Source organism: Trachemys scripta, chromosome 4, assembly GCF_013100865.1.
Source record: "Trachemys scripta elegans isolate TJP31775 chromosome 4, CAS_Tse_1.0, whole genome shotgun sequence".
Classification (NCBI taxonomy): domain Eukaryota; kingdom Metazoa; phylum Chordata; order Testudines; family Emydidae; genus Trachemys; species Trachemys scripta.
Window position 1 is genome coordinate 103,904,005 of NC_048301.1, and position 15,688 is coordinate 103,919,692.

Consider the following 15,688-nt stretch of genomic DNA (forward strand, 5'->3'; position numbering starts at 1 on the left):
TGATAAGCTGCGAGGCGTTGAGAGCGGCCACAACTGCAGCGATGGTTGCAGCGGGCTCCATGCTCACAGTGCTGTGGCGTCCGCGCTGTCAATGACTGGAAAAGTGCGCGAAATGATTTCCCGCCGGCGCTTTCAGGGAGGGAGGGAGGGTGGGAGTGATGGACGGATGACGACAGTTACCCAAAAGCACCCTGGCCCCTTTTTTTTTTACCCAGAAGGCATTTGCGGCTCCACCCAGAATTCCAATGGGCGGCGGGGACTCCGGGAACTGTGGGATAGCTGCCCTCAGTGCACCGCTTCCAATGTCGACGCTTTCCCCGTTAGTGTGGACTCACAAAGTCGAATTACTGTCCTTAGTGTGGACACACACGTTCGACTTTGCAATATCGATTCCAAATATTCGATTTAAGTAAAATCGAACTACTCTCGTAGTGTAGACAAGGCCTTAGAGACTAACAAATTTATTAGAGCATAAGCTTTCGTGGACTACAGCCCACTTCTTCGGATGCATATGTTATGTTATATATATTATGCTCTAATAAATTTGTTAGTCTCTAAGGTGCCACAAGTACTCCTGTTCTTTTTATGAAACTTCAGTCAGAGTGAAGAGGAAGGAAACTAGGACCACAGAGATATGTAGGCAGGGTAGAAGTGGGGATTATAGAGGAAGAATAGGGTGCATGAAAGGCATGTGGGAATTCATGTGGAAGGTGGATGTATGCGTAAGGAAGGGAAGAGGGACTGAGAATTTTCAGGGTATTGGGTGAAGCAGATTAAACTAGGCAATTTGACCGAGGTTGAGGAGAGCAATGGGAAGATAAAGGGAGGACAGAGAGAAGACATTTAAGAACTAAGAAATATTGGGCCTTGTTCTTCATTGCCCTGTATCTTGCGTTGTCATATACACCTATGTAAAGCGGGAGGAAAAGTGAGCGGTGGCCATTCATATCAACTATGCATTCACTTTGCACAGGTTTAAATAGCAACATAAGGTGCAGGGCAGTAGGAAATCAGGTCCAGTCAAGTTAAGTGGAGGGGGAGAATGAAGGTAAAGCAATAAGTGGGACTCAGAATGCCCACTGAAGGCTAGTGCTGGTGAGGAGCAGAGAAGCACAGATAGGATTGGACCATAACTTTTAGGGGGAGAGAGAGCACACATCCGCACACAAGCAGGAAGGGATATACAAAAGTACTATGAGCCGCCTATGATGGCAAGATGGAGAGGGCAATAGTTTTGCTATGGGACATCTTTGGACTCCCAAACTTTTTTTGGCAACTTTATCTGCTAGTTGAAGTCCAGGTCAATCATCCAGTTCTTACTCAGAACTCATGCAATTTGCCAACTGTGATTCAGTTATGTGTGACTCACCACACTGGCACCTCCTGCTGGCCACCTTGGGGATTAGCTCTGCAGGTCAGTATGCCCTCTCCTGATAGTACTTCTCCCATCATCATAGAAGCTTTCTAAAACACATCACTCCAGGGCCCGTGGCATCCTCTTCATGACACAGCCCTCCAGCCATGTCACCATCTGTGCTCCCCCTTCCAGGGTTTAGTACTGCAGTCCAACTGTCCAGCCAGTTCTCCAGTGGCAAGTGCATGGGACCAGAGAGGTGGGTCCCAACCCAGGGACCCTGTAGATGATAGCCACATACTGTTTCCCTTCCAACTTCTCAGCACATTTCCCTGGGCCACTTCCTAACAGCCCCAGCACTTTCTTCACACTTACCCCAGGGCCTAGCAGACAACCAGGACCTCCCTCTCACTCCCCCAGTCCCTGCCAGCAATTGCTCTGTCCATAGTACTAGCTTCTATCCATCTGTTAGGAATCTAGTCCTCCCTCCTTGAGTTCCAGACAGTGACTGACCCCATTCTGCCCTGCAACCCTTCTTATATGGGCCTGCTGGGCCTGGATTGGTTGTTCCTCATAGCTTCTCTCTTATTGGCTGCTTCCCGTGCAGCCTCCCTAGGGCTCTATTAACCCCTTACATGCTAGTGGGGGCAGACACCGATCACACAATCCTTTACTATTTTCCAGTTTGGGTTCTGTTAAATTTATTTCCATTGCTGAAGCTTTTGGGCTGTAGCTGAAACTCCATCTTTCCATAGTCACCAACCCTGAGTCTTTCTAGACTACAGTAAATTATAAGAACTTATATTAAGAAAATTCTGTTAAGTGGAAGATGTCAGTTTTCTGGTCTGCTTTAAATGAGTGAGAAGGAAACCTGTTTATATAAGAGAGCAGACCATTTATGACACATGGAAGATGCATTATATTGCAGTGGCTGTGATTTTACTTGAGCATGGCTAACAGCCTCTGACTTAATGGATGTTTACCAGGATTTATCAAAGGATTGTAATTGAAGATAGCAAAGGAGGAGTCTTGGTAGTCTTGGTATTATCTCAGAAACACTGATGATAGTATCCTGAACATAATAGTATATTCACCATGTGAGAGGTAAAAACAGGAAGAGTAATTATTTAATTGATGCTTATAGAGTTGATACTCCTGTTTATCAAACCTTGTTTACATACCAATATCAGCAACATTGCCCAATCCTTATTATGCAGCTTTTAACTTCTTCCGGCTTCTGATATCCCCCATTAGCCTCGCTCCATCTTGCCCTAAAATATTTCCTCAGTTGCACTTTGCTCTTCAAAATTCACTTACAATAACCTATCCTTTAATATGTCTATATTTAGATTGTGACCTCTTCTGGCTACACCATCATGGCCTTCCTGATCTGTAGTTTGCCTAGCACATGTTTGGTGCATATAATAAGAAATGATAACTTACTGATGGACAAATATCTATTGTGTAATTCAGTTGGTGGTCTGATAAATAATGATTAAGGGTGTTATTTTAATATCATTTTCCACTATGGTTTACTTGAAAGGATTCTCTCACATGATTGGTAAACTATAAGCAGTTTGGAGAGTAGGGCGCAAAAACTGGCAAGATCTGGATCTACTTTTTTGTTGCTCTGTAGCAACTAGATGTGCCATATTCCAGAAGACTTTGGCACACCAGTAGCAGGTGGGTGAGCCGTTTAGGCAGTGGAATTTGGGAGTCTGAGCACAAAAACAGCAGGGTCCATCAGAATCCATGTCTAGAATAATTTTTTTGCAGCACTATGGTTCCAAGATATGCTGGATTCTATACTTTTTTGGCACATAAGTAGCAACTGGACATTTTCTTTATTTAGGAGCTGGGTTGTGAAAATCAGCAGGCTTTTCTGGAAGAATCTGATTTTTACTCACATCTATTTGTGAGTGTATGTGTTTATGCATATGTCTGTAAGTGTACCCATGTTTCTGTGTGCGAGTATGTGTGTGTATTTAAGCCTACTGTGGACAGAAGGCAGGAGAGGAGGGGGAAGCGGAAAACTGCCAGCCTCTTCCTCTCCCCTTATGAGCTGAATCTATTCAGCTGCAGGCTGTGAGCCTAGAGAGGAAGGCAGAGGGAGGGGCGACTGAGACAGACCCGGCTGGGGTCCCACCCCCAACTCCTCTCCCTTCAGCCCATTGGCTCCGGCCTTTGTGATGTTATTGCGTTCTAAAAAAGAACCCAGAGAACAATCGGCATTGAGAAAAACAAATACATTTTCTGATCCTATTTAAAGGGAAAGCGCCAGGCACCGGGACCCAGCCGCAGAGCTAGAGTCAGGGACTGCAGTTCAGCTTGAAGCCTACCGAGCAGACATGGTGTCGCCGGTCACAGTGGTGAGTGCACACGGGGCTTTGCATGGATTGGAGATGAAACCGGAATACAGTAACAATGAAAAACCCAACTTTTTTTTTTTTTTTTTTGAGAAGGGGAACCTGTATACATAGGACGGAGTGTGGGTGGACGGGAACTGGCCCCATGCTGGGTTGCCTGCAGGATCTCTGCCCCACCAGGGACCGGAGTAATGCGTTGGGGCTGCTGCCTTGGGTTGTTAAATCGGATTCTCCATCAGCTGGTTGGCTCTGGGGAGAGGGAGGGAGTTAGTAATAGGGGGCCAGAATCTGATTCTTTAGGCTCAAAGCTACCATCTTCTCCACCCTGAGCTTTCCTCTGCTGGGATGTGGGGAGAGAATTAACACCGCCTTTAACAGGGGATGGGTGGGGGGAATCCTGCGAAAAAGGATGAAAACACCGTGCACGTGACTAGGAAGCGTGACTTTGTTGATTTCATTTCTCGGGTCTCGCCGGTTGGACGGTGCAATGGGAAAGGAGAGCCCTGCTCGGTCAGCCCCCCGCAGCAGCCTGAGCAGAGCCGCCCCATGATTTTTCTTAAGGAGCAGCAGGCGCTGTCCTATTGCTATTCGTGGTATGTTTGTAATTTATGTGACTGGACGCGGGTCTGTCAAAATCCCTGTGCGCATTGTACATCTGGGAACCTCTGTGCAGTCTGTGTGCTGAATGCCCGTGTGGGAGGGATGTGCAAGGTGTATGGACCAGCTCTCTAGCAGCGTGCCTAGGTGTGCATCGTAGGTGTAATGCAGCCTTGTCCACTCAGCAGGATCGAGGGATCCTCTGGGGAGTTTTTTTAAAAAAAGTTAGTGTCCTCCCTTCACATTATAAACATCTATCCCGATGCATTCTTTTCTTCCTCTCGCCATTCAGCCTGGACTAGTAGCTGCAACAGTGGTGGTGGAAGAAGGGATTAGACTCTGTGCCTGGGTCGGCTAATTATCATGACAATTTTGCAAGGCTGATGTCATGTTTATGGTTGGCTGTATGTTTATGCTGTTCCAGTACTACAAAAATATCTCTCTATGCCTAGTTAAAATAGATAAAATATTCAGAAAACACTTGGTATTAGCCAGAAACGCCCATCAATATTTTTACATATTCCTGTATTGTTTTTCATGCAATGTTCAGACTATCAGTGAAAAACAAGGTACTTAGTGTACCAGATAAATTTCGAGTTATACAAGTATCAGTATAAAATATCAATACAACATTCATTGGAGATGGTATCACACCCCCCTTTCATAATGGAATATTCTATCCTACTGCACTTTGATTCCTGTAGGATAATTGTAAAAACACTGCATAGGTGAAAGACCTTTTTTCCCCCTAAAAAAAGAAATCATTGTTAAATTTCAGTGTTTATTAACATTAAAGTATATTGTTCATAGGGGATCATGACTGTATTGTAAATTCTATACACTGATATATCCTAAACATCATATGTTTGTCTGGCCTTTTGGCTGGGGTAGGGAGGGAAGCAAAGAGCAGATTGCAACTTCACCTCATGTCAAAATATGAAAGAAAATGAATAATTATGTACCTGGAAATATATATTATAAATAGAAATAAAAATATTGCTAGGAGTTGACAAAATTCTTACACCATGAAATTAAGAGCAAAATTTGACCCAGTGTGTGTGTCTGGTGTGGTTTTAAAAAAAAAAAAAAAAAAAAAAAAAAAAAAAATTCAAGGTCTCCAGTTGTAACTGGGTATTGCCCATCTTGTTATTTATTACTGGCTTCTGCTAGTAATAAATAAGATGCCTAGTTGTATTTTTCTCCTTCCATTTTCTTTTGGCAGAGTCAGTGTCCTCAAAATATACCTGGACCTGAAATACTGCTTGCAATTTTGCCAGAGACACGATTGATGTATCTGTTCCTTTTGCCACCTGAGTAATTTCAGGGGTTGAAAATTCTCTCTCTCCTGCTGAACATGATTCATAAAGGCTCAGGACTAAAGAAAAAATTAGGTTGCAGCTGTTATAGGTAACTTTCCTTGCTGCCTTCATTGTATTCCGAAATCTTGTGTATTCCCTCAGACAGGGTTGCTGTGATAGAACTGCTATTTCCTGCCTTTCTGCTGAGATTCTCTAGTTCCTTTCCAGTGATGTGGGAACCCTCTCTACTAAAACAACTGAAACTCAATTTTACTTAATCAGCTTTTATCGCCCCCTCTTCCCACCTGGTGGTCTGCCCCCCAATTTATTCTCTGGACCTCTTAGTTATGTCCATATTCCTAGCTCTGCCTTGGTTTTCCAAGTCACTTTGAGCTTTCTATTTACCTATCCACCTGCTCTTTTTTTAGTAAATCCTTTCAGAAAGAGACCACTTTGCTTATAATTTTCCTGTGGACTTTCCTTCACTTCTATGCCCATTTGTGGTTCTCATCTGCAGACTCAGTTGTCCAGATTATCAGATTTCTGATTTGACAGTACCTCTGCTTCTTCCTCCTTAGAGACCAGTGAGGGCTGTATTGCCCCAAGTTCACCTCTAATATTGCTCTTTCCCAGCAGTAGCTGCTCCAGATGGAGTTAGACAGCTAGGTGCAGGCAACTCCTCTCTTCTTCCTTCACCAAGCCAGAAGCAGCACCAGGGCCTTTTTTTTTTTTTTTTTTAAATTACTATTATTGAGGCTTTAATCCTTTAAACTGATCAGAATGTCTATTTTTGAGACTTGGTCCCCCTCTTCCTCTTGTCACAAGGCATCTTTGGTCTTTATACACACATTCATTGGTGCACCCAGTATCATAATATATGTCCCTGCATGTGCATGCGTGTATATCTTCCACTATCTTGCTTTAATTTAAATAGACAACCCCACATTTATCCTTACACTAATATACTAAAATAAATATATCTACCTAGTGTAATGAATTGGATTTTCCTAACAATCAGTATTTTCATGTACTTGAGTGGTTCACAATTCAGTTGAAAATGGGTAAAAACCAAATAACTTTTGAAACCCCACTTTTTTTTTTTTTTTTTTGTAAAAATGAGTAAAAAACAAAGGGCCTTGTCTATGTGGAATAGGAATACTACTACTTGCCTATCTCACCGCGTAGTCAAGAAGCTTAATTAATATAATCCATACTAATACAATGTGCAAGACCACATGTAAAGGTTTGTTTATGAACTATTACAGCTGGTTGTTTAGAACTGAAGTAACAGTGTCTGTGGCTTTAAGATCTAGAGGTCCAGGTTCAATACCTACAGATGAGCCAATATAGGGTGTTATTACATTAATGTGGAAAAGCACTTTGTGATCCCAGGATCAAAGAACCTCTGTGTACATCTTACGTGCCTTCATATCCTGTCCTATTTCCAGGACACAGAGTTTATCTGAATGAGTTTAACTGACAAATCTATAGCCGCATCAGGAATAACTGTTAGTCAGCAGGTTAAATAGTCCCTTCACTACAGCACATAGCCCAGAGATATTAGAGTAAGCGGGGGAATGGTCCCGCTATTGTGGGGAACTTTCCTGGCTTCTGCACTACCCCGGTGAAGTGGGCTAGTGAAAGGATCTGAGTCCTCACTCCCACTTCCTTTACCCAGAGGCCTCCCTGCCCTTGAGGACTCCCCTTCCACTCTCCTGTCTGGCAGAGTCCTCATAAATCCCGACAAGGTTGGGCCCAGGATTCCTGGGGGGCTCAACCCCCAACCCTGCTGTGGTCACCCAGGACAGGGGCTAGGGTGTCCCCACTCCGGGGTAATCTCTTTGCACTGGGCACCTCCGTGACCCACTGATCATTTCATACAATTTAAAGCAAATACAAGTTGTTTAATTAACAATTTTAAAAAAGAATAAGGAAAAATGGGAAAGGTTAAAGGAAAACACATCACCCCGCTCTGTGGCAGGGAACATCACAAACAGTGTCTCTGGAACGTCAGGGCAGTTCACAGTCTGTTCCTTGTAGGTCCCAGGCCTCCTTCTCAGGCCCTGGCTGTGCTGCAGAGACGCTGCGGGTTGGACACTTGCTCTGGCGGTGGCCACACGCTCTCAGGCTCTAGCTGGCAGGACCCTTTTTCCCAGCGTTGCCTCTGCCCGGTCAGGGCTATGATCCCCCTCCAAGTCTGGCCTGCAGAGCCTCTTGGCCGAGGCGTCTCCCTGTGCTGGGCCCACTGCCCAGGTCCCCTTCCTCTCCCCAGCTGCTCACCGCACCCAGCTCTGGACTGCTCCAGCTCCAGCCCCAGCTCCACTTGGCCTCAGCCCGGCTGCTGCTGCTCCTCTGCCTCCAGCTCCCTGGGCTGCTTCTCTGGCCCCTCTGGCTCTGGTTGCTGCAGCTCTGCCCCCAGGACAGGTCTGCTCTGCAGGCTGCTTCTGTGACGCTGCTCCCAGCTCTGACCTGCTTCCTGGCTGCTTGTCTGGCCCCTCTGGCTCTGGTTGCTGCAGCTCTCCTCCCAGGGCAGGTCTGCTCTCTCTGGGCTGTGCTCTGGCTTTGGGGCTGCAGCTCTGCTCCCAGCAGCTTAGCTTGGGCCCCTGCTCTCTCCTTAGCTCGGCCCCACTGTCTGACTCAGGCAATTCCAGTTCACAGGAGGATGGGACCCCCCCCCCCGGCCTCCTGACTCCCTGTCAATCAGGCTGATCTGGTGCATTGGCCTCTCCCCATTGTTCCTGCGAACTGTCAGTCTCTGGGTCCTGATTTCCCATCGACCCTTCCCCTTTTAGTGCAGGGAGCTAGCCAACCAAAACACCCCCACTGAATGTTAGTAAGGGGGCAACAGTCCCCTTACATTAGGCATCAGCAATTGATATTGATTTGTCATCTTCCTGTTTTCAAAGTACTCTGGCCAATGGCTCTCTTTGAAGTGATTCCCTTGTGCTTTACATCAAAGCTGGAAGTTCTTTGATCAAACACTTCAAAAGCAGTAGGTGCAAAGACTCTTTACCCCAGTCTTTGCCAGGCCTGCACAATAGTTTGCTGCCTCACATTCCAGTGACTGTCCCTTGCAGTCAGTGCAACAGTAGTGAAGAGGTGAATAGGTCTTTAGAGCCTGAATTAAAATAACTGCAATATCATGCAAATGTTGTTAATTTCTTTTTATGCTTTTAGGGGGCAGCCTTTGAAGTTTGCTCTTAGTGCATTTGAAGAATTGATGGAGATATCCCATCTCCTAGAAGTGGAAGGGACCTTGAAAGGTCATTGAGTGCAGCCCCCTGCCTTCACTAGCAGGACCAAGTACTGATTTTGCCCCAGATCCCCAAGTGGCCCCCTCAAGGATTGAGCTCACAACCCTGGGTTTAGCAGGCCAATGCTCAAACCACTGAGCTATCCCTCCCCCCCCCCCAAATTAAATTTGTTCTAGAACATGTTTAAAACCAGACTCTGTAGGCTAGGAAAAGGTAATTGTGGGGGGGTGGCTGCCCCTCACTGGCAGAAAAGGAGCTAAGCAGCCTTAGGGAGGCTGCGCCAGAGGCAGCCAATTAGAAAGGGACTGAGAGAAGTAGCCAGTCGTGGCCTGGAAAGCCCATGTAAGACTGGCTACAGGCAGAGCAGAGTTCAGTAACTGACTGGAATGCAAGGGGAGAAGCCCTAGCATCTGGGACAATTCAGTGCTGCAAGCAGGGACTGGAGAGCTAGAGACAGCTCCTGGCTGGCTGCTAGGGACAGCAGGTTGAGGCCCTGAGGTAAGGGCAGAAGAGGGTACTGGAACTGCATGGGAAGCGGCCCTGGGACAATGAACTGCAGTTGCCACTGAGGGAAGAGGCTGGGTGGAGATTGCAGGTCCCCTGGAAGGGGAGAATGCAGTGTGGCACAGCTGGAGGGCAGTGTCATGAAGAGGATGCTGTGATCCTAGGAGTAATGTGTGTCCAGGAGCAGAGATGACGGGGGTGGGTGAGACCCTACCAGAAAAGGGTGCAGAGCTAATTCCCAGGACCACCAGTAGGAGGTGTTGCAGTGGTGAATTATACCCTGTCACAATAATACACAGGTTTGTCCTAAAGGAATGTGGGTTTACCTCAATTTGCATATTAGCAGTAAACAAAACCATCAAAAAATAAATAAATGGAGATATACCTATCTCCTAGAATTGGAAGGAACCCTGAAAGGTCTAAACCAGTGGAGGTTATCCTCAGACTGAACTTGGGAGGCAGAGAATTCATATAGCTCCTGCACCCCAGAAGGCCACTGGTGCCTGAATCCCCAGGAGGCCTTCCTGACATTCTGGACAAAGACAATTCCTTTGGAGGAAGTATAAGGGACAGAGAGAGACTCCATCTTTATCTTACACCTGGGGAGACAAAGGAACCAAACACTTTATGCTTGGTGTGTTGGTTCCTGGTCACAGGGTCTAGTCAGCTGTGCTGGACAAAGACTGATTAGAGAGAAAACTACCTTGAGCACTGTCTGTAGCTTGTTAAGTTAGGTCTTAGCCATTAGAAAGTGTATTTTTACTTTTGTTTGTAACCATTCTCCCTTATACTTGGGATCACTTAACCTTGCTGTATTTTCACTGTAATCCAACAGTGGTTAACTTCAGCTAAAATGATAAGCTGTACTTTTGTCTCTTTCCTGAGTGTTCCAGGAGAAGGCTGGCGGCTTCAGGGCAGATGGTTCTGGGCAAATTCAGAACTGGGGGTGTGTTGGGGTCACCTTGCAAGCACTAACCATGGCTAGTGGAGACCTGGGTGGGGCTGATGTGGTGTAGGCAGGTGGTTGGGGCCAGAGTGCAGAACCAGGGCTGCACAGCACACGCAGGCTCAGGAAACTACATGCTTGTCTGTTGGGGATCAAGCTGTGAGCCACAGCAGCAAAGCATTTAAGGCACACAGGGAAGCTGGTGACACGGCCTCTCACTGGTCTGTGTTGAACCCCAAAATGTTGCACCGTGTGAAATTACATCTTAAAAGTGAATTGTGGAGCAGAAAATAGACTAGGGCCCTTCAGTTGTGCTTACACAATGCCAAAGTCAAGCTTTTTTAAAAGTTGGTTTCTGCTTCGTTCCCCTCTTGTTTGCTGGAGAACTTTGGTAACACCTTAGGAGGACTGGAACAGTGATAACACATGAAGCTGTATCCAGAGCAGCAGCTGCTCCACTCTACAGTAGAAGTGGGAAAGGAAACTGATTGCCTAAAAGTCAATGTTCTGCTCTTCCACCGATCTTGTAAAAGTTGGCAGAAGAAAACAGTGAGTCTTTATATTTCATAAGGAAGCAGCAAAGTCAAAACCAACTGCTTTGCAGTTCACCTTTAACAGCCGCTTTTCACGTTCCTCTTTTCCCCACAGACTTGGATAGTGCAGTATGCTGGGATAGCTGATTAGCAAGCTGAAAAGTGGATGTGGGATATCCGAGGCATATACCACAAAGGCATTATTACCTGATACAAGACCAGATTAGCACATGGAATTGCTTTTGGTTATAATGCATATCATCTCTTGCCTGCCTGCAGTATTGGCCTGGGTGGGAAAAATATTTGAAAACAGCACGTGATATGATTTTTCTCTTGTTTTCTAAGATGATCTTTGTGTGTACATTCCAGATGCAGCAATTGTCTTTGACTACTTAGGAGTATCCTTTTCTCCCAGTTTTTATTTCCCCTCAAATACTCCTACATAGAATGAAGCAATTTGTTAAAGAGGGAAGAATCCCTGAATGCAAAGAAGTTGGAATAATGGAAGTTTAATTTCCACCACCACCACAATTTATTGTTTAAAAAAATAACTTATGGAGGTTTGGCACTGTAAATAGGACATTTTCTCATACATACTATATGCAAGTTATATTCTTACATAATGTAAATAAGGGTATATGCTGCAAAGTGTATTATGGCATAGAGTCATAGATTCCAAAGCCAGAAAGGACCATTGTGATAATTTAGTCTGACCTCTTGCATAAAACAGGCCATAGGAGCATGTTACAGATACATTGCAAGCCATCTCTGCTAGAATCAACGCTGGACCAGAGCCTCAGCTGGTGTCAATCAGTGTAGCTCCTTCAACATCAATGAAGCTTCAGTTGGTGTAAAATAGCATAGATCTGGCCCAGAAATGGCTCATCCCTCTGCCAGACCTTCCTACTGTGTTCTTCAGTATTTTGATGATTCTGTTGTAACTGACCCTGTTGATGGAAGTTTCAGTACTTACTCTGGGATGCTGTTCCTCCCCACCCCCAATATCTCAAAGCAATTCCTTTGCCTCCATGGCATATACCACCTTCTAATCTTAGCAGGCAGCTCTTATAGTCTCGTTGGGTATCTCATAACTTCCTGGCCTTTACTTACTTGTGGTACAGTAGCAGAGCGTTAGTTAATGGAGGAAAGCCAAGATCTTGACCACCCTGGGCAGGTGGAGATTGGGCACATACTGAAGAGATGGACCACTTAGATTGTGAACACTTGCTCTGTGAATTGGGGAGGAGAAGGCAGCATGCCAATTGCTCCACTGCAGATTATTACACTAGTGGGAGGAGTTAGTGAGTTCTGCCCTTGTTTCTGGAAGGGACTAGTGCAGCAATGATGAGTAGCACCAGCCTTAAAGAGTGGGGTTGTAAAACTGAAGGGAAAGCAAGGAACAAAACCCAGACTGAAGCGCTGTTTCCTTGGTGTAGGCTAGGATGGCCTAAGGGCCCCTTCTACTAGCAGAAAGAAAGGAAAACTAATATAATGCATTACATGGAGACTGTTTGTTTAGTAAGTATTTGCTGATTAATTCTATTCTCACTCAGTAGCCACTGGCATCAGTCTCAATGAAAAGAATGCTTTTTGAAACGGTATTGAAAGGGGTTTTGTCCTCTCCCACTTAAACAGTTTCCAGTATGAGTTTAGAGGGACTCATTACTGAAAGCCACTGTCAGCTCATGCCTTCTAGCAGCCTCAGAGCCCCTGCTATCTCTGGGGCCAGGGTATTATTTAGGCTTGACCTCACCCACCCACTAATAGTCTTGCTAGTGTAGCTCTAGCCTTCTAGACAAAAAACTTAGATGTGGAGCCTGAGATTTTCAAATGATCTTAAAGAAGTTTGGATTCTAATGGGATTTAGGTGCCTAACTCCCTTAGATCTCTTTGAAAAAAAATCTAGTGCTGCTCAACTAGCAGCAGCAGAAGGTTTAGGCAGTTTAATCCTTGCCTGTATTGTTTCCACCATCACTACCACTGGTGGAGCATCACAGCTCTGATTTGTTCCCTGGTCTTGACAAGGCTGAATTGGTTAGAAACCATTTTCAAGCATTGTAACACTATAACATGATGGGCCAGTTTGGGTCCACGTATGTTGTATCAGGGTTAAAGAACAGGTTACAACTGTATTTGAAGCCATGTGATAGGCTATGTAGCAGGTAGTTGGTCTCTAGCTCTGTTTTGGGGACCATGTTCAAGCCATGCTCTACACCTGTGCTAGCAATGGCGGTGGAAAACATGGCTTGCCAATATTATTCATGCCTTAATAAGAACTGGTGCCTAAAGAATCCAACTCAACCTGCACTCCCAGGGCTTCTGCTCTAGTCCATTTAGGTTCTTATACTGCACCCATCTCTGTGGTATTGGGAATCTTCCATTGATGTGTTAAGCAACGTGACTAGCATCTACCACCATTTGTGCTTTCTCCTCTATTCCTCTTTTACCTCTCCAAATGGCTTTATAGCAACATTGACTGCTTCTGCACAAAGAAAAATCAGTATCCTTAATTCTCCAATGACAGCATCCGTGGAATAGGGTTGGTGAATTTATACTCCTAATTTTCCCCTAGGCCAGACAAGGCCATTGTGTATGGTTGTACTATATGCATAGTTTAGTTTATGGTCTCTGCACACATGGAAGTCATGCAGTTCTGCAACACTTGCCCTTTTGGGAACTAACCTTTAAAGGTCAAGAGTATCATCGGCTCCTAAAGTCAATTCCCATTGAAGTGGGATGCTGGTATCCTTCAAACAGTGCTCTTTGTCCTCAGAATCACATCACCAGCACTAATTCCCATGGGGCACCTTGAGCCAAAACCAACTTCCCTGCGCATGAGGTGTTTCATGGTCTCTGCATGACTAACGGAAGCAGGATTCCCTTCCTGTGACCTGTTGGTACACGCTGTTTGATTTCAATGTCTGGAAAAAATAAGAACCAGGCAAACACAAGACAGTTACTGAGAGTTACTGAGTATACAGTGCTGCATATTTCATGGGACCCTCATTTAGACAGACTGCACATTGGGCTTGCAGGAAGGAGGGCTTTTCAAATATTTCCCTGCCCGGTAACTTTTTTTTTGAATGTTGTTCATGTGGTCCTCCAAAGCGCCCCCGAATCATTTCATACTGCTAGTTGCAACCTAAACCACTTTGGGGCAAATGTTCATGCAGGTGTGAACATGACACTTGTAATAGCAACACTTCTCACTCCACCTATATGGGAAGTAGGGCACCAAGCACATAAGAAAACATACCCACACTGGGAGCCACTGCAAACAGGGCTTCTTCTAGGCTACCAAGAGCATGAATGAGTTTGCCCCTGAGCATGCACTTCTCTTTTGGGAAAGAGAGACGAATCCACTAGGGTTCTTCTCCCCACAGGATCCTGACAGTAAGTACCTGATCCTTCAGAAAAGCCAACTCCCTCCAGTGATGCCCCTAACTTAGTGCAATACAATATATGGGGAGGAAAGGTACATTCTTTTGTGAGCTTGGCTTGTGATCAGCCTGTGTCCTGATGCATAATATTTTTAGGTTGTTTTAACCAAAATTCCAGTTCTTTCTGTAGAGAACAACTTAGGATTAGTTTGCTTTGGTTTAAAGGCAGTTCTCTTCCTAAGCTACATCAGATCCCCTTCCTCACAAGAGGAAAGCAGTAAAGGAAAGAATCTTGAAAGATCCATTGTAAGTCTAATGGTAATGGGATTACCACAGTAGAAGGCTAGATCTCATTACAGCTGAAACCTTGTTTGTTTTTGTAAACATACATGACAAAGAAGGGAACTACAAAGTGTGTGATGGAGACAACATGTTGGGCCTATAAGTATCTAGATAGTAAAAGAGCTAGAAGCGCTGCATGGGCTGGTTATTCAGCTTCTCACATGTCCTGGGTATCCTCAGATCCATCCAAGCCAATGTCATTGTTGATCAGAGCCAACTGAATTTCCCTTGTTTGTGCTTGTGTACATGTGCCTGGTGTTAATTTCTATGCTTAGAGAATACACACTGTAGAAAAGTGTTTTTCAACCTGTGGTCCGCAGACCCCTGGGGGTCCACAGACTATGTCTAAGAGGTCTGCAAATAGTTGTCATTACCATAGAACAATGGTACTTAACCTGGGGTCTGCAGACAATGTCTAAGATTTCTAATGGAGTCAGCACCTCTGCTTGAAATTTTTTAGGGGTCTGTAAATGAAAAAAAGATTGAAGACTGGTGCTGTTACATAATTTTCTACAGCAGTAATATGTATTGAGAGATGATTAAAGTTGTGTAACCAAACAACTGCTGTTGCAAAGACAAAAACAGGGTTTCAACCTGCCTGGCCATGTCATAGGAGTGCCCCATTTTCTTTTTTTCTCCCTCCCCCAGACATGTATTGATTCAGGGTTAAGGTTGAGAAATTAAACACTAATCTCAGGATAAAAAAAAAATAGTTGCGATGGAACACAATCTTATTTCCATCTTGTTTATGTCCTAATGCTGTTTCTCTAGCGGTATTGATAAGTTTTTCCATTCAGTCAATATACAATACAAACTAGATTTTTTTTTTCTTATGCCGTAAGTTTACATAGTTACAGTAGTTTTCAGAATTGTCTTAAGACTCAGAACAAAAAACAAGCCAAGTTTAAACAAAAATGCAGTAAGCTTTTTCTTGATAGAGCGCTAATTACTGCATGTGTCTCTTTTGTAACTTCGGTGACACAATTTATGATTATGGATATACAGCTACTATCACCCTAGCTGACCTGCTATTGAGCAAAGCTTCATGGGCCAGATTGGAGCTACGCCAGTTTTTACCGTCTGAGTATCTGAGCAGACAGCCTTATAGGTCATG

General features: G+C 44.8%; 1 protein-coding gene across 2 annotated transcripts in view; it reads left to right on the top strand.

Moving 5' to 3' along the window:
• The first annotated feature begins 3,569 nt into the window (after positions 1–3,569).
• The window catches only part of TMEM86A (transmembrane protein 86A), a 61,813-nt gene continuing 49,694 nt past the window's right edge, over positions 3,570–15,688 (top strand). For both annotated transcript variants that reach the window (XR_004645669.1, XM_034770237.1), the window contains exon 1: positions 3,570–3,723. Coding sequence is in view for 1 of the 2 variants with exons in the window: in XM_034770237.1 (XP_034626128.1) it covers positions 3,703–3,723 (21 nt within the window). In the remaining variant the exon portion in view is untranslated. The remainder of the gene's footprint in view (positions 3,724–15,688) is intronic.